The 23,694-nt window shown below is 30.4% G+C and overlaps 1 protein-coding gene across 1 annotated transcript; it reads right to left on the bottom strand.

Moving 5' to 3' along the window:
• Positions 1-967: 967 nt before the first annotated feature.
• Positions 968-23,458, bottom strand: LOC111714983 (uncharacterized). Its single transcript, XM_023490211.1, has 17 exons — positions 23,314-23,458; positions 20,006-20,083; positions 18,763-18,801; positions 18,119-18,186; positions 16,443-16,570; positions 15,466-15,526; positions 14,837-14,904; positions 13,643-13,714; positions 12,462-12,480; positions 11,488-11,517; positions 10,865-10,933; positions 9,793-9,822; positions 8,773-8,843; positions 8,193-8,255; positions 6,717-6,776; positions 5,327-5,394; positions 968-1,099 (listed from the first exon to the last, which is right to left on the bottom strand). Exons 1-17 carry the CDS (start codon positions 23,429-23,431, stop codon positions 1,041-1,043), a joined length of 1,101 nt encoding a protein of 366 aa, XP_023345979.1. The 5' UTR covers positions 23,432-23,458; the 3' UTR covers positions 968-1,040.
• Positions 23,459-23,694: the final 236 nt, after the last annotated feature.

Genomic DNA, 23,694 nt, shown 5'->3' with positions numbered 1-23,694 from the left:
TCCTGTTTTAAAAGAAAGGTTAAACAAATGATTTATAGGATAGACAATACTTTCAATTATTTTCTTTAGTTGCTTGGTAGAAATATTGTCCTAACCTGAACTGTTTTTAGGTTTAAGTTTACTCACTGTTTCAAGAAAAATTTCTGTTGTAATATTTGCAAACACAAAATCTTCCTCGGATTAGTTTTAATAGTAACTTATAAAATTACTTATTTAGTGGGATGGGTCTGTTTACGCTGAACAATTGTTATGTTGGACTAAGATTCCATTAAATACCCGTAGATTTTGCCTACATGCATTGTAGGGTATAATTTCCACTAGGGTATAGTCTAGACTGGCCAGTACGAGTATGCATATATAGAACAATTTTACTAGACTGATTAATTCTTGTACCGGTTCGGGTCATGCGACAATTGAAGCCAAATGTGCCAATGAACAATTGAAATCACGTCTGCAGTCCCTTTAATGGTAGTTATGAGTTAACTACCTGTCCGGCTATTCAGCTTGAGCTTGCACAACTAAGACGGTTTGTACAATATTCTGAAGTGAACAAAGTATAGTTACAACTAAAAGCATATTTTTGGTTTATCCTTGCAAAATTTTAATTTTTGGAGGGATTCTGAACTGATACTTTCCTGTAATTGAATTGCGTTCTTTTAACTTAAGGTCAAAGGAATTGAGTCTTTGTCACAAACTCAACCTTTTTAATCCCTATATCTTTGCAATCATAGGGTGTAGACTCTTTATATTTTAAACTTAGATTTTTTCATCTAACAGAATTCAAAGTTTGAATTGGGTTGCGAAGATATAAGAATTAGAAAATCAAGGTTTGTGGCAAAGTCTCCTTTGCAATCCATTTCTTTTTGCAAACAATGATGTAAACCTTTTATATTGCTAACTTGAACTATTTGATCTAACAAAATCCATATTTTAAACCAATCACACACTTAAAAATCAGTTTGAGGAAATGAAGAAGAAAAAGTAATAAATGTATTTTGTAAGAATTAAATGTAATTTGCAAGAATTGTGCAAATAAAACTTTATACCTTTCTTCCAACAGTATTCAATACAATCATCTGATCTGTAGTGTGGTAAGGTCCTAAATACAAAATTCCTGTAAAAAGAAGTGAAACATATCTTATATCTCTAAATAACGATAAAACGAACAAATAATAGATGCATATATCAAAGTGAATTCAAATATAATTTGAAATTGAATAAATATATTCAAATATATATTCTCAGGGACCTAATTTAATTTATTTGAGGTCCACTCTGGGCCGTAGTAAATTTGAATTCGAACAGGATCTGCCCAGTTTGTACCGGCCTGCCAGATAACAGCGTGTACAGACCCGATCCTATGGTAGACCGGTTCTTGGCCATATTCTGACAGTACGTCGCCCTAACCAGACTAACATACGACAGGGGTCAATTTTCTTGGCATAGTCCCGTCGGAGGGTTAACTATGACAACTCCTGTGGCGCGTTCAGACTTTTTACAGTACCTGGCCTAATCCTAGGCCTATTTGACCGACTCCACTGCCTTAGTCCACTGTGGGTTGGTCGATGAACTACCTAACGCCTATTCAACTAATTGTCTGTATCTTAAAGCTCCCTTTATCCCAGTTTATGGACAAATCCTAAAATCACTGATTCAAGTATATTTACTATCTAGACATAGATCAAGTTCCATATAATCTGTTACCATGTTTACTCTTAGTTGATTCTTGATTCAAGTATATTTGCTATCTAGACATAGATCAAGTTCTATATAATCTGTTACCATGTTTACAATTAGTTGATCCTTGATTCAAGTATATATTTACTATCTAGACATAGATCAAGTTATATATAATCTGTTACCATGTTTACTCTTAGTTGATCCTCAATTCAAGTATATATTTACTATCTAGACATAGATCAAGTTCTATATAATCTGTTACCATGTTTACTCTTAGTTGATCCTTGATTCAAGTATATATTTACTATCTAGACATAGATCAAATTCGATATAATCTGTTACAATATTTACTCTTAGTTGATCCTTGATTCAAGTATCTATCTAGACCTAGATCAAATTCGATATAATCTGTTACCATGTTTACTGTTAGTTGACCCTTGATTCAATATCTATCAAGACATAGATCAAATTCTATATAATCCGTTACCATGTTTACTGTTAGTTGATCCTTGATTCAAGAATCTATCTAGAAAGAGATAAAATTCTATGTAATCCGTTACCATGCTTATATTGTTAGTTGATCCTTGATTCAATATCTATCTAGAAATAGATAAAATTCTATATGATCTGAGGCCGAATTTAACGAATTTAGCCGCGGCTTAAATTTAATCCGCGGCTCAAATATGGTTGGTTCCACTTAAAATTGTATTTAATTTTTCAAGATTTAAGCCGGCGCTCAATCGAAACCGGTTTTTGGCAGATTTAAGCCGCGGCTCAAATTCATTGAATTCGAACACCGTTACCATGTTTACTGTTAGTTGATCCTTGATATTTGTAGGTAAATAGTTCTAAAGCAATAAAGTCAAAAAAACTTATTCTTGTCTGTTTTTAATTATCTTAAACAAAACAAATGATGAGGGTATTCACAAAATCTTCTGGATTTTTGACTATTTTTAACTATAAACTCTTGTACTATTGGTTTTCACTTGACATCTTTATCTCTGTGAAAAATGTGTAAAGCTTAAAGCTAGATCTTGTTAGTCTGTATCTCTTATATCCTCCCAGTATAGGGCTGGGCAACCTAGATCGTGTTAGTCTGTATCTCTTATATCCTCACAGTATAGGGCTGGGCAAATATCCTTTAACGAACATTAGTCTTTGAATGCTATTTACTAGCTGTATATTATCCAGGGTTATCCACAAAAGATGAGACTATAAAGACTACCTAAAACACTAAAATTATGACGATTTAAAGCTTGCTCTTTGGTTTCTGAGCTCAGTTGGGTATTTTGATGGTTAACTTAATAATTAAGCACAGAAATAAGCCAGTTTTGGCCTACAGGGAACCCTGAATGCAAAGAAATGGACTAAATAAATTCTGTACAATTGTCTCTGACGTCTCATCCTTCGTGGGTAACCTTGTATATATACCATGCGTTTCTGTTTGTCTGTCTGTTTAAAACCGATTAACGCGAAAACGTTAACAATCGTAAACGGAACGCTCTTTATAATAACGAAATAGTTAACTAACGGCAACTTTAATTCTTATCGGAAGAAAAATTTAACTGAACTCAAAGCTCAGTTATTAATTAAGAATTAAAAAGTACTTCATTAGCCTGTTTTTTGTTAACGATTTGATAAAAAAAACTACGAACATGCCTTATTCTGTGCTGTAAAAGNCGTCGACTTTGCGCCCAAACTCAGTAATTGTACTTCATTAAAACATACAGTTTCAACTGAATCCTAAAAAATTTCTCAGTTCAAATACCATAAATTGCCGGTCACTCCCTTTAACAAAGCCAAAACAAATGCAAAGAGCTCTCTAAACAACCCAGATTTAGAAGAGAAAACTGCATTTCCTTTGCAGAATCTGAGTGATTTATGTTGATTGTTTTTATTCTGTTGAAAATTTATCGCTTAGATTAAATTAGATTAAAGGGACAGACCGGCTATGTAAGGTATTTAAATTGAGTATGCAGTGTTGTGGAAAAATTCTTCAGGATTCATTTGAGACATATAAAACGTTTCCACGATGTATAATTGCTGAGTTTGAGCACAAAGCCGACGTTCAAAATTATGAATTTGGGGGAGTACGTTTTCAGAATAGTTTTTTTTTATTATTAGTTAACGACGACGAAAAATATAGTAATAATTCTATAGTAAACTAATTAGATGTTTAGGAAAATATTATTCAAAAGAAATTTGTCAATAAATCGAAGTTAGAATTAATTATTTCCTTTTTCATCATTAAATTGAATTTCTTATTTTCTATGAATTTGTTCGCAGATTTCTTCAAATTCTTCAAATGTCGTCATTTTAATAAAAATTCTATAAAAATCTGCAGACAATTTTTGTGATTAAAGAGAGATTATAGAAACTAAAAGTTGAATAAGATTACTTATTTAATACTATGCTAAAAGTTAATTTTTACTTTCTCAACCTGTTCCTAAACAGCAAATTAGTTTACTGTAGAATTTTGTTAACATTTTTTGTCGTCGTTATTTAATAATCAAAAAAAATTCTGTAAACGTATTCACCCAAAAGTACGATTTTGAACGTCGACTGTGCGCTCAAACTCAGGATTTACAGATCTTTAAAAAGAATTTTTCCACAACACCATGCATACTCAGTTTAACTACCCTACATAGCCGGTATGTCCCTTTAAGAATGAAATGAATATTTTCCTATCTAAAAAGTTATTTATACCACTTTAAAACATTTAAAGCTACAAGAGTCGAATATTAGATTTCTTTAATGCAGGGGTTTATGGACCTTACTCATTTTTTTCCACCGTTAAATAAAGATTTTTCGTTTTTACTGATTTATACTTTCTTGATTAACTACACAACTTGTATTTTAAAATAAATTATTTTAGCTATAATTTTCGACACGACAGATTTTGAAAATGAGATACAAATACTTTTTTGTAGAATTGTACGGGGTTTATAAAATAACTTTAAAGTACTTTTCAAAAATACAGTGTTGACAGTTGACACAGTGTTCCCTTGTCAAAAATTGAATGTTTGAAACATGTTGCCAAAATGGAAATTGAATTTTCTAAAACTCGAGAATGATATATTCTAAATATCTTTGATCAGCTTAGTAAAACATTTTTAAAATGTTTATACGTCGAAGAAAAAAAACATGATGTCTCTTTAAAAAAATGTTACTAGCAAACTTTATGAAAATTTGAATTTTTTATAACTGTCTTGGGCTTCCTCAAAGAAATTGAGTCTTTTCCACAAACCATGATTTAATAAACCAATATCTTTGCAACCTAATTGCGTAAACCTTAGATATTTCAAACTATGAATTTTGTCCGATAAATCAATCTAAGTTTGAAATACTTAAGGGTTATACTACCAAATTGCAAAGATATAGAAAATTTACGTTTGTGGGAGAAACTCAATTTCTTTTGTGAAGAAAAGAATTGAGTCTTTGCCACAAACTCAAATTGTATAGTCCGTATATCTTTTCAAACTAATGGCATAAACTTGTTAAATTTCAAACTCAGATTATTCAATCTACCAGAGTTCATAGATTTCAAAATCTAAGGTCTACGACATTAGGTTGCACAGATATGGGGATTAGAAAATTTAAGTTTATGACAAAGACTCAATTACTTTTTTAATTTGTTTTGTCCCACCTATACTCCAGTGTGTATTGTTATCAGTAGTATCTGGAAAATCATGTTCATGCAACCAGGCCTGTTTACTTAACAAAAATATATTTTCATATTAATTTGGCATTCTTTTAAAATTGCTAAGATTAGATGGAAAACGATGAAAACTAGACAGAATACAACTATTCAATGCAATCTAGTCAGAAAATGCAGGTCAAATGAACTGAGTTTTTGCCACAAACTCTGATTTTCGTATCTCTATATCGTTGCAACTCAATGTTGTAGACCATAGATATTTCAAACTTTGAAATATGTTAGACCACATAATCTAAGTTATAAATATCAAAGGTTTACACCGTCAGGTTGCAAAGATATATGTATTGGAAAATTTTAGATTGTGGATACGAGTTTGTGACCTTGTAGCTTCTCTAGTTTCCTCTAGTTTTCATTTTACGCAAAAGTATGAGGAAACATAATTAATCAGTTACATATCACAAATTTAAAACAATTTTATTTTTCTAAATCTCTCTACAACTTCAATAAGAGAAGTTCTGATTAAATACAAGATTTCGATATTAATTTAAATTTAGATTAGTTTGACGTGTGATGTAAGATAGTTTAACTGAGAACGTAGTATTGTGGAGAAATTATTTTTTAATTCATTTGAGACATATAAAGCTTTTTAATGATATATAATTACTGTTTTTGAGCGCAAAGTCGACGTTCAAAGTCATCCATCTAAGCGGTTACGTTTTGAGAATCTATTTTTTTTTAATAATAAAATAACGACGATAAAAAATTTAACAACAATTTTACAGAAAACCAATTAGTTGTTAAGGAACAGATTAAAAAAATAAAATTAACTCTTTTCATCGAAAATAAGTAATCTTATTCAGTTATTGGTTTCTGTAATGTCTCATTGTTCACAAACAATCTGTAGATTATCTAGAATTTTTATTGAAAGACGACATTTGGAGAATTTGTATAAATCTGCGAACATATTCAAAAAGAATAAGAAATTCAAAACAATGATGAAAAATAAATCAATGATTCTAACATTAATTTATTGACAAATGACTATCGAGAAATGTGTTCCTAAACATTTAATTAAAATTTTTTTTAAATCGATTTTCAAAACGTAACCACCCGAATGGATGATTTTAAACGTCGACTTTGCGCCCAAACTCAGTAATTGTACTTCATTAAAACATACAGTTTCAACTGAATCCTAAAAAATTTCTCAGTTCAAATACCATAAATTGCCGGTCACTCCCTTTAACAAAGCCAAAACAAATGCAAAGAGCTCTCTAAACAACCCAGATTTATCAAATTATGAGAATCGATAGTACCTAGTACGCAATTGATCAATGAATATTTATCCGATAAAAAATATATATAAATATATTGTACAAACCTTGTTCTTTGAACTCCTTTTATAGTTCCACCCTGACTTACTGAACCACCATATTCAGATCTAAATTCAATATAGAAAATTAAAAGCCAAAATTCGAAACTGCCCTAAATGTTTGTATAAATAAATGTCTTTGGCTTTGAGAATGCCAAAAATTGTCATCTACGGTTGTTTTGACTACTCTTAAGGGACTGTAAGCGTAATGTCAAGTGAACTTTTATTTAAAGAATGGCATATCCGATTAACAACGATACCCCTTAAACCTTTAACTGATTAAATATGGCAGACTTTGTGTCTATAGAAACTCCTGTTTAACGTTGAACACTTTGTTTGCAAGCAGTTTTATATTTTAGAAATATTTTATCTACTTTCTAGATCCAAGTTATAGAATATAAATATTTACATTCGAACTTTCTCTTTAAATGGAAGCCACTTAAAAATATCGCTTACAGTCCCTTTAAACTTTGCAAAAACATCAGATCTAGAAATTGTTTATTTTTTTAAGAAAAATGCAAATGTTCCTTTGACTAAATATTGGAATTAAATCTGATTTTCTTTAAATAAAATTCTGTAGAAATCCTTTTTTCTTTGAATTTATACTTCCTTCCTCCCTCTTTATCTCATAGCAAGGTTCTCATAGAATGTTTTTCTACCAGGAAAATTCAGGAAATGTTAAAATTGTTTAAAATTTTGAAAATAAGTATTGGGTTCTATTTAATTTAGGAATTCCCGAAATATTGGATAAATTGATAAAATTTGGTTTTATCTTTTATTGTCGTTTAATGTATTTTCGGAAAAGTTTTTTTTTTCAATTACAGATAAAAATGAAATCAATTGTTTTTTTAATAAAAATATAGCAAAAATAGTCAACATATACTTTTAAAAATTAACTTAATTTCAATTCTAATTTTATTAAAATTAATGGTTGGTACCGTTAAAAAACTTTCATAGAAATCTGAACAGTAAAAGAGACCCTTAAAAAGATATTATTCATTTATTTCCCTGGAATTTGATGATAAACACCTTTAACTAGATTGTAATTGGCTTGAACAAGTTTTATAAATAATTAGGCTTTTAGAGTGTTTCGCGCCCGCCTTTAAATTAATAGTTTTAACTTATAAAAATCGCCATTTTCAATTTCTTAATTTTTTGGGGAATTTTTTGTTAAAATTGGTGCATTTTCATATATAATAAATGTCGATATTTATTCTGGGTCACATTTTTCAATCTTTTAAGTTTTGCGGTCCCTGGAGTAGCCATGGAAAATTTGAGTTAAAAAAGACAGACAGACAAGCCGAATATATATATATATAAATAGATCACTGCAAATATCAACTGTTAAACCGCTACAAACAAATACTAGATTAAAATTGAGTTGAGACCCCAATAACAAAAAGTTCAAAGTAAAAAATGAAAACTAAGAAATGAAACTAGATAAGGGCCGGGTGTTCTCTGGATTATTTAGAAAATGAAATGTACCTAAATAGTTTGTTCATTGCATAGTCAGTATAATGGTTCATCTCTTCGTCATACAGAAATCCCCTAGAAATACATAATTTAAAAGCATAAAAGGGGAGCTGTAGGCGTAATGTCAAGGGACCAGCCACGCAAAGAGTGGCATCTCTGATTCATATAGATTTCTCTTTAAAAAATTGGGTATTTTAAATTCTGGTTTCTTAAACAAGGAACTTGCGGATTTCTTGCGAAACAGAAAAGTTGTGGAATTTTCGCAAAATAAACACTTTCAATGTTAAAAAACGACGATTTCTTCAACATTGTTTTGTTAATCAGAATACGGTTTAAGATACTGTCGTGAATCTGGCATTGAATGAATACAATGATCGAGGATAACTTGAAATTACAACGATTTGAGCTCTAAACAAGTTTGCTAGAATTTTACTGGAGCCATATTTTGTTTTAAGCCATCCTTCTACAAAATGTTTATGCATATATTTCAAAATAATATACATAATTCATTTTTGCATAATGCATATAAAGCTTTTTATTCTTGAATGTATGAATACCATTACCCTTTAATATATTGTGTTAAAGTGCTTACCTAAAAACCGCAATAAAAGGAAAGTTGCTTTGTACATCTAACTTCCAAGGCCCGAGCATGAGATACGGGTTCTAACAAATAATTATAAATAATATCATGTAGAAGATAACAGTGACAGATAGTTTCAAGTGTCCCTATATTTAAATACACGATTTCTTTAAACTGTTTATGTCATTTGCGGTTTTTCTGCAAAAGGACTTGAGCATTTCTTGCTTAAAAGGAGCAATGAAGAAACTCACAGAATTGAAATATTTTCGAATCAGAAAAACGTCAGTATCTTCTACATTTTTGATCATATTAAGATTTCAAAGGTCGTCGTAGATCGGGCATTGTCATCATTGCATGGAGGGTCACTTAAAATTATATACTCATTAAAGGGACTGTAAAGGAAAAATGAAAGGGGGTATAGGCTGAAAGCTTATTACTTTAGCTCTTGATCGTGACCCATGAAAGTTTTTTTCTGGTGTTCCTATCTCGAGAAAATGATATGAAACTGTGTTAAAATTATACGAAAGTTCATGTATGTAAAATTTAGAAAATCTAAAACTTAAATCACGTGACCAGAACTATCACCAATGGCAGAGCAGTATACTGGTCACGTGTCTCCGCCTGTATCAATTGACCACTTTACTGCACTGCAATTGGTGGAATTTCTGGTCAAGTAAAACGGACGTGTAAATAATATAAAGAATTGAATCTATTAAAAATAGAAATAAAAAATATAAAATTATAATTGGAGTAAACCTAAGTTACAATTAGCTTTCTCTGGGATATCATCGTTTTCAGATTGGTTGCGTTTTTGCTGAATTTTATCTATTTAAACCCACTACTTTTATACAAAATTGTATATATATTAATTTTCGTATAAATTTGACAAAGTTTTATATCAATTTCTCGAGATAGGAACATCAGATTTAACTTTTATGGGTCACGATCAAGAGAATAAGTGATAAGCTTTCAGCCTATACCCCCTTTCATTTTTCCTTTACAGTCCCTTTAAGAGGATTAATAATTGTTTACCTGATAGTGCAGATAGTAGGACTTCAGATCCTGCCCAAAATATTCAACTTTTTAACAACTTAGAAATTCATTCATGCACAGACCCATATTCATTAATATTCATTATTCATCTGAATGTATAAATCCATATTCGTTATTCATTAATTATTCTTATGTATGTATCAATCAGCCTTTTTAATGCATTCATTTATATTGAATCAATTATTTATCCACACTCATTGTGTTTGCTTATTTTTCGTCCATACTGCACTGACCAAAATTGCAGCTTTATTTAGGCACATGTGAAAAATGTTGTGACCGTGAGAAAACTTTCAACCCCGTGAGAAAAATTCGTACAAACTAATTTAAACTTTAAACTGGAGGCATGTTTTGATAAACATGCACACTGCACAACTAGAAATAGAGTAGGGAAATATATCACCAAAAATATGTATTACACATTTTAGAAACCTATTTAAGGTCTTGTTTTTATACATAATAAATATCTACTATTTGAATTGTATGAAGCAAAACTCGATGGAAATTAGCATTTAAAGTTTATTTCTTTCATGGTGTCCTAAAGTAAAGATGACCGATTCACAACGGTACCCTTAAAACCTATATCTGATAAATAATGTGGAATATATTGTTCTTTTTCTAGGTTTGAAGTGTTAAAATCTGATCATTCCTATATGTTTTCCTGGACAAAAGTCACTTTCCTACAGCAACCACAATTGAAAATAATCAGTCTTCTAATCTAACTCATACTTGATCAGAGAATGACGGGTATTGTTGTGAATCTGCGCTTGCCACCATAATTTTAGTAGAAGTACATATTTCCATTTACAGATAGCGTCAATTGAAGGATTCACAACTCTGATTGGATAATGAAATAGAAAGAAAGATAGATGTTACCGCCAAACTATTTCTATTGGTTCAGAATAGACATCAAACACATGAACCCTGATTGGATCAGGCGCTAATGGACTCGGCATACAGGAGTGTTGGAGAGTCACTTGTAATTAAGCTTACAGTCCCTTTTGTAATTTTGTTAGTTAACAATTTGAGAAGCAATTAATTGCTGAATATTCTCCTTGTTAGATTTATCCTCTTTATATTCTCCTCGACATAATCTATTAAAGTTTTCCCAATCTTTGCTTTCCTTAAAAACAATTTAATTGTATTAAAGTTTTCCATTCTTTACTTTCAATAACAAATATAACTGAAGTAAAGTTTTTCAGTCTTTACTTTCCTTAACAAACAATATAATTGTATTATTAGAGTTTTCCAGTCTTTACTTTCCTTAACAAACAATATAATTGTATTATTAGAGTTTTCCAGTCATTACTTTCCTTAACAAACAATATAATTGTAGTAACAGTAAACAACTCTAAACCCATTTAGAAACAAAACATCTTTTTAAAAAAATTAAGCATTTGCAAGGAAAAGATAAATCTGAAAAAGCAATAAGAACTCTGCATGTCCGATTGACAACGGTACCCTTCAAACCTACTTCTGAGTGACATGCAATAAGGAAACAATTGTCGTTGGATTCTCATAGCTTCCTGCGTTGTCTTTGCAGCATAAATGCGCTTGTAACTTATAAGAAAACCCTATATTGAAAATAATTAATTTCTTTGGATCTAGGAATGAAGGGTCACAATTAGAATCTCCAATCAATTTAAATAACCCATATATAATCTGTTTAAAACATACCTGATCTGCTGGCTGTTTTGCTGCTGTTTTCTAGATTTTTAACTTTTACTTTAAATATGAATTTAATAATTTATTCTATAATTAAATTTTGATTTGTTTAAACAGGATTGTTTTAGTCTTGTAAAATGTACAAATGATGAGACTCTGAGACGACCTAAAACTCTTAAAATATGACGATCCAAAGGTAAAATTAAGTTGTCTACCTTTTATTTAGCCTTTTAGAGCTTATTATATGATTTAGCAAAAAAGAAACAAGTTTACAATTGCAGGGAATCATGAATATAAGAAAACAGGCTGTGTAAATTCAGCACAGCTTCGTCTCTGGAGTCTCATTTTTTGTGGTTAACCCTGTACAATCGCCTTAAAATATTGCAAAAGGTTTTTTCTATTTCCAATTCTCTACCAATCTGATTTGATTAAATTGAGATTTATTTCTTGTATATTAATCCTAATAGACTGGGAAAGAGTGCTGGGTGATATCGAATCATTAATATAAAGTTATGTATTTTAAAAATTTGATATAAATATTAGATTGCCCAGAACTTTACCAGGCTTGTTAGAAAATTTCAACTTATTTAATCAACTTATTTAAAAATCCCTAATGAAAATATTTCAAACTAACATATTTAAAAAAAATAAAATATCTCTCTTAAAAGTTTTAAAAAGCTAAAAAAAAATTTCAAAAAGGAAGCCGGGGTGGGCAGCCAAGGACAATTCTCTTTTGGGTTAAGAGTAAAGTAAACATTTCTATTTCCAAAGAATCAGAATAAATCTCCTGTCTTCCATCCTAAACTCGATAAAATAAATTAAACCTGAGGTTATATTTAATTCAAAGATTAATCTACACCATCTAGAGGTATGGAAGTGAAGAGGGGACTGGGGAGTTTAGTGAAAATGAAAAAATTGATTACAAGTGCGATGTCAAATTTTCAAAAATATTTGTCTAAAAACACGAAATATTGAAAGTCAAATCCCTTGAATTTTTTCTTCTTTCTTCAATGCATTACAATCAGATAAAGATATTGAAGAACTATCTCTACAAAGGACAACTTTTCTTTCTTCTGATATGTGCATTAAACAGTTTGTCAGGTCTACCAGAAACTTTAAATTTTCCTCATTTGTAAAAATTATGGTCGATGGAAAAATTTCGTTTTCTACATCGACTGAGTTACATCTAAAAATTTAAACTTGCTTTAATGAAATTTCCAATAAAATTACACTTTCTTAAACCGTACTACTTTAAATGATTAACTTTTTTGTGATTATAAAAAATCTGGACTGAGCTGCAAACTCTTGTATTCTTATAATCCGACTTATTTAGGGGTTTAATGTAGCTTTGATCAGAGGAGGAGTAATAAAAAAAATATGAAAGAATACAGTTTTAAAGTGTCCATTGTGAATATTGGGATCAATGGTTCAGGATAAAAAGTTATCAGCTCTGCATGTAAAATATCTCGCCTTAATTCAGATAAAGCTGGGTTAGGATTAGGAGACGAGCTCTGCAGCTAGTATAGGGGGTCGAGCGTTGCGGTCAAATATATAAAATACATAACACATTGCATGCTTGTAATTTTATCTGCTTTTTTCATTCATTTGAAACAATATTTTTTCCTAAGTTCAATATTTTTTAATTTAGTCACATTTAATTTGAATGATCGAGATCAAAACTGTTTAGTTTGTAAATTCTAAACTAATAAAATAATATATTTTTAGATACCTTATTGCAAATGAAATAATATATTTTTAGATACCTTATTGCAAATGAAATAATATATTTTTAGATACCTTATTGCAAATGAAATAATAGGAAGTATAATTTTATTGAAAAATTGTAAAACAACAACTAGCTGACCTGTATTTTATTGTTATAATAAACAATATTATTGGAAAGGTTCTATTATTTCTAAAATTCGTTTAGAATAAGTTGTTTTTCACGGAATTTGTAATTTGTTACTGATTATTTTAATGTGTGACCTCAGAATTTTGAAAAATATGTCCTTTAAAACAGTTACAAATTTCAACATTGCTTTAGGAACTTTATAATTTAAAAGTTCCAAAAAAGGTGGCGCCAAAAGATCAATTTTTAACAGTCAAAATTATTTTCAAGAAGATATTTTTTGATACCATTAAAGAAAATAGATTATTTGATTGTTTCCTGAGATTTGGATCGAAGGGAAGGGGATTGGTCCGCCATGTTTCTGATCTACTTGACCCCTCAGATCCCTTTCTGAACAATTAAATATATTTTATAACGTGTTGGTAGTTCGAATCCAAGAGTGTATACGCACTGTCAACTAGACAGAAGGAGAGGGCAAAGTTTATACTTGCGCGACTTTGTGCCCTCGTGGGCAGTGGCTCCTCTAGTTTATACTTGCGCGACTTTGTGCCCTCGTGGGCAGTGGCTCCTCTAGTTTATACTTGCGCGACTTTGTGCCCTCTGGGGCAGTGCAGTGGTTCCTCTAGTTTATACTTGCGCGACTTTGAGCCCTCTGGGCCAGTGGTTCCTCTAGTTTTGATTTCATGCACAAGTATGAGAAGAGAAAATGTATCTGTTTTAGAAATTTAAAACATTTGCGGGATTTTCTTAATAGCTTCTCGACATCTACGGTTGATTCTTTACTCACCCTGGACTAACCAGGGAGAGATGTGTTCGGTTTCTTTAATTTGAATTCAATCGCGCTTTAGTCTAAAATATTACAATCTTTAAACTGAGTGTTTAGTGTGACACCCTGTATATTTAGAGGAATGTTGGTTAATGTTTAGAGTGTGACACCCTGTAGATTTCTAGAGGGTTGTTGGTTAATGTTTATCGGGACACCCTGTATATATATAGAGGAATGTTGGTTAATGTTTAGTGGGACACCCTGTATATTTCTAGAGAGTTGCTGGTTAATGTTTATTGGGACACCCTGTATATTTGAAGTTTAGAGCATTTGAAAGGCCATAATTTGATTTCAACAAATCCGCGAAATTGAATCTTATTAAGATGAAACGAGAAACCAATCAAAGTTTTGAAATACTCAGTTTTTTATTTGAATTTAAAAAAAATAATATTATGAATTTTTATCAATCTGTATTTATTTGCTTGTTTGTCAGGATTTCTGTGAGTCTGTGTCCGAAAAACGTCAAAACGACCAAAATTTCATGGGACAACTCAGATTTTTCCCGAAAAATTTGTCTATATTTGTTATTTTAAAATTTAAACACAAAAATCCACAAAATACGAGTACGACTTTCAAAAAAGAATAGCAGCTTATTAACAGCTAAAATTGTTACTAGAAAAGGGAGACAAAACTGTCTGGAAGCCTAGTAATTAAAGAATATGTGAGACTTATTTATAATTGTTTACCTATCTAAAACCAGATCATGCTTCTTTATAGTTGTTGCAAGGAGCTTGGTCACTCGGAGTTTTTCCTTCTATTCGGTTCAACATTGTTTTTAGATATTTTTCAAATATGATTAAAGGGACTGTAAGCGCAATTTCAAGTGTCCTTCCATGCAAAAAGGGCTAGGCACAATTCACAACGGTACCCTGACACTTTCAACTTTTTATTGAGTAGAGAGATCTTTCTGTTTAAACATATCAAAACCCTATTGAAATTCTCTAAAACGCGACTTCACGATGTGTAGTCTGAACACAAACAGCTGATATAGTACTAAAATAGCGTAACTTACAATTGTTTTCATTATTTCAAACAATCTAAAGTAAATTTTTATTTTCTGTCACTGTTAGAAAGTAATTATTGATATTTCTTGAATACATAACAGCTTGATAACATAGTGTTTAGCAATTAAAAGCATTTCAGTAGTTGAATACAATTATGTCCGAGATCCTTGTTCAGTCAAAGTCATCACAAACCGACGACTGTATGTATGTATTTTGTATGTATATATTTTCGAAGTTTCTTCAGAAAATTTTATCAATCAATCGATGTAAGCGGATTTTCAAAAAAAAATATTTATAATTAAATGTTGTTCCTTATGCATTGGTTTACTAGCGGCCAGTGTAAACCATTCCACTGCACGATCATAAAATCCTCTGAAAAAAAAATTCTTTAAAAAATTAATTTTGATTGGTCTAAGGTAGTTTTTGACCAAGGTTATCAGATATTTATAAAACCTCATTAAAATGACTAAAATTATAATATTCGATATATTCATTTAATTCAATTAATAATTCAATTTCATTGAGCTTGTGTCAAATCAGAAGATTTAAGTATTGACGTCACAACTATTTTGAATCTAATTTTCCCGAAAATAACTGAGAAAACTTGGAAAACAAAATTTAATTTTTACATTTTCGCGAAAATGTATCTCGCTGTAGTTAAAAAGACACGTACTGCTTACTGAATTAAATTTGAAACTCTTGATCGCGGCCATGCATATCTTTTATAAACAAGTTCCGAGGAAATTTTTAAAATTGGTTTTAGAAGTTTCCGCGCACAGAAATGATCAAAAGCAATGTAGTTTTTGCCACAAACTCTGATTTTCTTATTTTTATATTTTTTCCACCAATGTTGTAAACCTTGGATATTTCAAACTATGAATTCGGTTAGATCAGTTAATTTAAGTTTGAAATACACTTTCAGATTGTAAAAATATAGGAATTAAAAATTTTGGGTTTTTGTAGACTTCATTCCTTTCCGGTCAGGACAGGTGGAGTAAAAGGCACGTTAGATTTTAATTAATCAACTACACTGATCATTGTTGTTTTTGGGTGCTGTACGTGGGAAAAGGATGTAAAAAAAAATTCAGGTTTGGGGTGGCGTGGGAATTTTATTTATGGTCTTTTTAGGCTATGTAAAGAATTGTAATTTTTTCTTCACCTTAATTGTACACGATACAATGTAAATGCAGACAACTTCTTATAAAGGTACAGTGCTCCCAAAATTAAATAGTAAGCATTGACGACTTTTTAAAAGATATAGTGCAGTGGAAAGGTTAAAAAGACTGACCTGTTATAAGCAAGTTTGGCAACAAATTCAATGTCTGCATAAGCAAGTGAATGCTTTGCTGAATATTCTTCTTCGTTTAATCTTACTTTTCCTTCACTCAGCAAACTTGAGTTCAGCTGATACACTTCCTAAACAAATAAAGTCTGTGTCACAAAATAATATTTTATAATCCTTATATCTTTGCACCCTGATGTGTATACCTTTGATATTTCTAGTTTTAACAGAATTCATAGTTACGATATTGGGTTGCAAAGATATGGGGATTAGAAAATCAAAGTTTGTGGTAAAAGCTCAATTCCTTTATAAAAAATGTCTATAAAAACAAACGGTTAAAGAGTCCACATTTAGAATTTTAATAACTTCGTTAAAAAAATTGTGAAGGAACAGCATAATTTATGTTATGTATATTGTAATTTTCATATATATGCAACTTTAAAGAATTACATAATCTATATGTAATATAAAAAGTACATAACCTAGATGTATTATAAAAAGTTCATAATGTAGATGTAGTACAACACATATATAAAGTAATATATAATCTATATATTATGCAACACATATATTTATAAAGCGTGTTACACCTGTAAAATGCTAAAATAACTAAAATAAGTTCTATAACGAAAAAAAACGAGTAATGCAAAAAAAACATTCTTTAACAAAAAACGTACAATGTCGAAACACTTTAGTTTTACAATAAAAAACTAAAATTACCGTAAAAACATTATATATCTTGAGTTTGTACATACTTTGAGATGGGCTTCACAGCTGATATAGCTTAGAGGACCTTAGATTTTTAGTAACATATTTAAAATCTTTGCAATGCTTAAGGTTTCACTCTTTCAAATGTTTATGCAGTTCATCGTTCATTCTTGCCTCTAAAGACATTATAGTAGCATCAAATTCTCCTTGATTTGGGATTTCCAAAAAGTGGTCTGCTATTTTTGTACCTTAAAAATTGACTGAGGTATTGAGAAATGTGTTTACAATTCAAAATATAAAATACTGTCAATATTGTTTAAATCTTTAGTATCTTCGACAGTTTCTTTGAAGGAGGCTAAATTTTACCAAGTTTTAAAGATTTATAATGTTTCTAAACCACCTATTATTTTTACAAAATCGCAGACAAATTGTAAGTCAAGGGTCTAATGTTTAATATACTGCATGACACCCCAGCCAGAAAATTGCATCAAAACTTATCTATGATATCCATTCTTTTATATATCTATGGCGTTAACCTTAACTTTTACAAATATAAAATTAATCTAACGAAAAACTTAATTTATCATGAATGTGTTATCCTTTAAAGTAAAGCTAATGATAAAAAACGTTCTAGGACAAAACAAGTACTATGCCGAAAAAAAACTATGCAAATAAAACGTGCTATAACTGAACACGTGATATGACAGAAAATCTTAACTTTTACAAATAAAAGCTTACTTTAAAGAAAAAAACTTGATCAATCTTGAATTTGTTTTGCTGTACAAAAGCTTAAATTGAAAATATGTGCTATGACAAAAAAACAAGTTATGCCGATAAAACGTGCTAAAAATAAAAAGTAAAACGTGATACAACATGAGATGTTTATGCCGAAAAGTTATCTAAAACTGAAAACGTTAGAAAAAAACATGTTTGTAAGAAAACGTGCTCTGACGGAAAAAAAAACTTTATATGACCTGCAACAAGAAAATCCCATTTCCTCCTCCTTCCACTTCACTCAGCTCAGGAAGCCCCTCAACCAATTCTTAACAATTTAAGGAACTAATCAGAGCTCGCGATTTAAAAACTTCGACTCGAGTCGTAATTCCTTAAACCCGACTTTTAGACCCAATCTTAGACCCAACTCTGACGACAGCTTGTGTCACGAGATTGACAGCTGCAAGGTCTTCGGCTCGACCCAATGAAAAGAAATTGACCTTGGTTGGTTTTAGTGGAGATAAGGCTCAATGTTGAATCTTGTTCTCATAAAAATCCGGAATGCGCCAATTCCTACCGTGAAAATCCGCCAAATAGAATATCAAACCGGTTTTTGAACTCAACTCCGTTAAAAATAAGATGCAGCTTGAATCCGAAAGCTCAAGCCGTAAATAAGGCACAATGACAGCTTAGACCCGAGCCGCATTTTCCTGAATTTTTTAAATCGCCGACTCAGGAGTTTTAAAATTATATTCTTATCAATATTTTAATCAAATACTTTAGTAAAAAAAACAGAATAAAAAGAAATTCTCTTTAAAAAAGTAAAAATGTAATTTTTCAAGGTATACATGATTTTTTATAGGAATAACTAAAAGTTTAGTTTGATTTTAAAAAATCGGCTTACCTTCGAACTTTGGGTGAATAATAGGTAGACTAAGATCATCTATTGTTTAAGTTTTTCATCGATAAAAATAAAATAAAAAATGTCATAATCTAAAAAATCCCGAATCTAAGATTTTTTAAAACTTTATAAAGGCTGAGAATCCCAACCATTATAGACTTACAGTCAAGCAATTTTTAAGGCAAAAAATAAGTGGGGGGGGGGCGTTCGATCCCCAGCCAGTTAAGGGATAAAATCCACATTGAATTGTTAAAAAAAAAAAAACTATTTAAATTCAAATTCAACATCATTTCACAAAATTCATATTTTCAAAAAAGATACAAATTCTTAAGCAAGGCTTTTTTGAACCCACATTGAATTGCTGCATAAACATAATTTCTTTTTACTAAAGATGAACAAAACTGACATGAAATGAAAACTACATGACGAAAACTTATTAAACTTTTAGCGCTTGAAGCCAAATAATTAAATCTTAATGAATTTAATAAACCTTGGTTTCACCCTTGACAACACTTCATAGAATAAATTTTCAAATATAAATTTCTGAAATTTTAAATTAAATTGTTCACAGATGAGATTTTGTGAATGAATAGCAAGGGGTTATTCTTTTGTAACAAGTTTGACCCCCCCCCTTACCAGTCTCTATCTTTCTACTTTTCATAGCAATTAAAATTGTTGTTTGACCGTAGTTTCAATTGTCACCTTTAAACAAAGAGAATAGAAATATATTAGAGTGGAATTTACTAGAAAAAGTGTAAAACGGCCATTTTGTTGTACTGTTTCCATACTGCTGGTGTGCTTCACATATTTGTGCTATAAACCTTTTGGGCCCTGGAACATCATTTTATAGAAAAATCTGAAATTAATATTAAAAGAAAACCAAATTATGAAATAGGCTGGTTAAATAACTTACCAATAATCATTTCACATAGACTTTATGCGTTTCACTTTACGAACGATGATTTTCCGTTATAACTTTAAATCAAATGATGTTTTTTATTCCACTAATTCATTTTATTAAGTTTATTTAACAGCTTTAAAAAATTCAAAATTGAAATGGATAGTCTAGGGAACTTACATACTGTATTAATGTACTCTACTGCATATAATTTGTAAACATTTACATGATTTGTACACTTTGAACTCCCTTTCAGGTTGAAAGGGACTGACAAAATTCATACCGAAGGATTTTCTAAATCCCACTCTAATATATATTTTATTTAAAAACTTATTTAAAAAACTTTTCCTGATGATTTTATCTTCTTGATGCTCTCCTCGAGCTCTTTTTTGTATTCTTTTATGTACTGTAACAGTTCTTTCTCCACTGAATTCACAGATAAACACTTACAATAAGGATGTAAATCATGGAACAAGAATTAAGAGAATGGAAATAGCGCTGGTCTGGCATGAGAAAGCCAGTCGCACTGCTTTGCAGACGGGTTCCTTATCACACGCGCACACCGCTTTGGTAAAGACACACACACATGACTACAGTCAAGGAAAGTGCAGAACAATATCGTCAATTATATTAAGCTTTAATAACGAGTAGTTTATTGTAAACTTTATTCAAATTCTATTCGTTGCATGAAAATTTCTCTTATATAGTATTTTGACTTAAATACATAAATAATATATTACATGTATATTAAGCTTATTTTTAAGTAAACAATTAACAATAAACAAATGTACTCTCCTAGACTTTACAAATATCAAGATTCTTCTCTACTGTATTACACAGACACGCACACTCTTTTGGTACACCCCCACCCCATTGACGTTTTCGCCCCCAGATGTAAATTGTGCACATCTTTCTACACTATGCAGGATTACACACAAAGAATGAGTCTTAAACCCCGTTAAAAATGACGATTGGGTATACTTGATGCCTTTAATATTTAATATAGTTTATTAATGATATATTGAATAATGTGTCCAATAAGTTTAGAATTGCAGGGAATATTTGATTAACTACTAATCAACTGTAAAGTCTCATCATTTATAGATACACCCCTAGCTAAACATATTAGTTTTTCTCTTTTAGTTTATATCCAGTAGGGGTTAAAACGGTTGAACCGATAGGGCCTAAATATTTTGTGAGCTTGAAAATGCTCAAAAATGTCGGTTTTCAATTTGTCCAATTCGCGAATATATTGTTTGTGAATATAGAATATCAAACCGGTTTTTGAACTCAACTCCTAATAATGCATATTATGATGCCCGTCAAGTTTTGAAATTCTAAAGCTAAAAATGCAATGGTGAAACAACTATGGAAGTTCCTTAAAACTCCATAAAAGCAAAATTTTATGAAAATATTTATTAACGTACTTTCAAATTGTTTTTTTGTATAGATAGTAAAATAAACCTTTTAATAAAAGGTCAAAATTTTAAATCTAGAGATGAAGATGAATGGTATTTCCTTCATGTAAACATTTTAAATCTAGAGAAGAAGATAAATGATATTTCCTTCATATAAACATTTTAAATCTAGAGAAGAAGATAAACGATATTTCCTTCAAATAACATTTTAAATCTAGAGAAGAAGATAAATGATATTTCCTTATTATAGACACTTTAAATCTAGAGAAGAAGATAAATGGCATTTCCTTTTTATAAACATTTTAAATCTAGATAAGTAGTGGTTTAAGTACACAGTGAGAACTAGAGATGGGTGGGATGGTATTTTTTACTTCGTTCGTTCATCGTTTATGAAAGACCCATTTCGTTTGTGTTTGTTTTTTTCAAGCGTTCAACAAAATTGGTTTCATTATTTTTATCTATTTCGTTCATTTTCTTACTGAACGATCGTTCTGTGGCATTGATCGTTCAATAAATTCACTCGTTTAGTAAAAAAAACAATGGTTTTTTTAAAAGTTTGTTTACAAATCAGTCGTTCAAAAAAACTATAGTTTTTTTAAGTTTTGGAAAATTCGTTCGATCAGTAAATTTTTTTTTGTTATTTCAAGTCTGTATTCTTTATCGTTTTTTTTAAAAAGATAGATTGTTTAAAAAAGGATAATTCTTTGAACGATCTAAGTCGTTCGTCTATCGTTCGTTTTTTTCTGAACCACGCCATCGTTCACATAAAAATTCGTTAACCATTGTTATTCATTCAAATGCACTAAAAATTTAACACGTTTTATCCACTGAAAGGGGTTTAGAAAAACGGTTTAGATATTTAGAATGGAACTTATTTCAATCTTTATTTTTATTTTGCACAAAAAGTCTGAAATGTATTTTTCACCCTGTTCCACGAAAAATACATTAATGTATAAAATATGAGAACAAAAAGTTTTTCTTTAAAATTAAATTCCTTCTTTTTATTCTTATTTGCACATTAAAGGGATTTCAAAGTTCTCTTAGTATGATGATGAAAATTATTGCTATAGAACACCATTCGAGTATAAAGTTTAGTCTTCCCAGATTCCAGAAATACTTTCGAAGGTCGCAACACTTTGAAATACGGATCAGTAAAGTCATGTATTTGCAATTGAGTATCTTTCATAAACCATTACCCCAGTAATCAGAAATGTAAGGATTTTGTATAATTTGAACAAAAATATTACAATTTTATTATCTACATATTAGTTGTGATCTAGAAATACAGTGTTTACAGCAATCAGTTTTTAGTTTGATGTTAAGAGGATTTTCGTTTTCATTTTTAAATATTTTTTTTTAATGGCTACCTTTTTTATTCGATTCATTTAATATCGAACCACTCCTAAAATTCATCAAAGTTTCCCTTTAATATAAGTATTATGAGATAGGACCCTTGTCTTGGAAGAAAAAAATCTTGATTCATGATAAGACATGATGTTGTTTCTATATATTTCAAATAATCTGTTTGGATGTCCGATCATATAACTCACGAATCCCTTCACCGATTTGCCTCAAATCTTGATTGGGGAACTCGGGAAAACCACGGGAATGTTCTTAGCTTGGTTAAAATATGAATTTGAGTGGTTTGACATATTTACAGTGAAATTTTAGTTTCCAGTCAAAGCTGGGGTCCAAACAAACAAACACACAAACAGAGGTTACTACATTATATATATTGATTTAGTTTATTTAAGACATAATGATCTCAATTTTGGTTTGAAAAAGCAATATATATCCAATATGTATCATCTTTATATATAAAGTTGTAATCTCATTTTGTATGGGTGTCTGTTTGTTTGTTTATTTATCAGATCATAACTCAGGAGCCCCTGTACCGATTTGTCTCAAATTTTGATTGGGGAACTCAATAGAGCCATAGAAATGTTTTTAACTATTGATATTCTAAATTGAGCGGGTCCACTTCTATAGGGGAAAAAAGCTAAAATCGTAATTTACTACAAAGCGCGGGTAAACGGTGGGACTAACTATAACTACCTTGGGCAAAGCTGGGTTCCCAAGCTAGGATTATGATTAAGCAAGAGAAAAGTGTCATAATTCATAAACAAATAAATAATAAATAATATCACATGAGTTGATATCGGTAGAAAAGCCCATTGGTGAAAACATGTTTTTTGAAAGAAAACAATCAAATAATTTTAGTTTTAGTTAGTCTGTTTCCTGAGTGAAGATTTGCTAACTCAGCTGTTGAACTAAAAACGTCCTCCATCTTGGATTCTACCCAGCTGTTCATCTGCATCAGCTGCAGCAACGCCATCAAACCAAATATTTCACGCATTTTTTCTTCAAACGCTGATTTATATTAAACTTTTCTAAAAAAGTTAAAGGACAGAATTTTAGATATATACACTTTTCACTAACATAAATTCGCCCTTTTAAGGGTTCAACAATTCATATTTCTTTTTTTTTAAATTGCATGATTATATATCTTGAATGTATTAACCGCGTTTTTTTGCAACGTCTTTAAGTACTGTCTTCCTGATATTACGTTTTACAAAATTTTCTCTTATCCACGAAAATAAAGCATGGTCTTTAAGGGTC

Source organism: Eurytemora carolleeae, unplaced genomic scaffold (genome assembly GCF_000591075.1).
Source record: "Eurytemora carolleeae unplaced genomic scaffold, Eaff_2.0 scaffold1492, whole genome shotgun sequence".
Taxonomy (NCBI): Eukaryota; Metazoa; Arthropoda; class Copepoda; order Calanoida; family Temoridae; genus Eurytemora; species Eurytemora carolleeae.
Note: the sequence above shows the minus strand (reverse complement) of the source record. Positions and strands in the feature narration are given on the sequence as shown.

Coding starts and splice junctions, on each gene's coding strand:
- LOC111714983 (XM_023490211.1), bottom strand. CDS start 23,431: ATGCGTGAAATATTTGGTTTGATGGCGTTGCTGCAGCTGATGCAGATG. Junction 13,715..14,836: donor CATGATCTGGTTTTAGATAG/GTAAACAATTAT, acceptor TTAATTGTTCAG/AAAGGGATCTGAGGGGTCAA. Junction 1,100..5,326: donor CAATACACACTGGAGTATAG/GTGGGACAAAAC, acceptor TTTTGTATTTAG/GACCTTACCACACTACAGAT.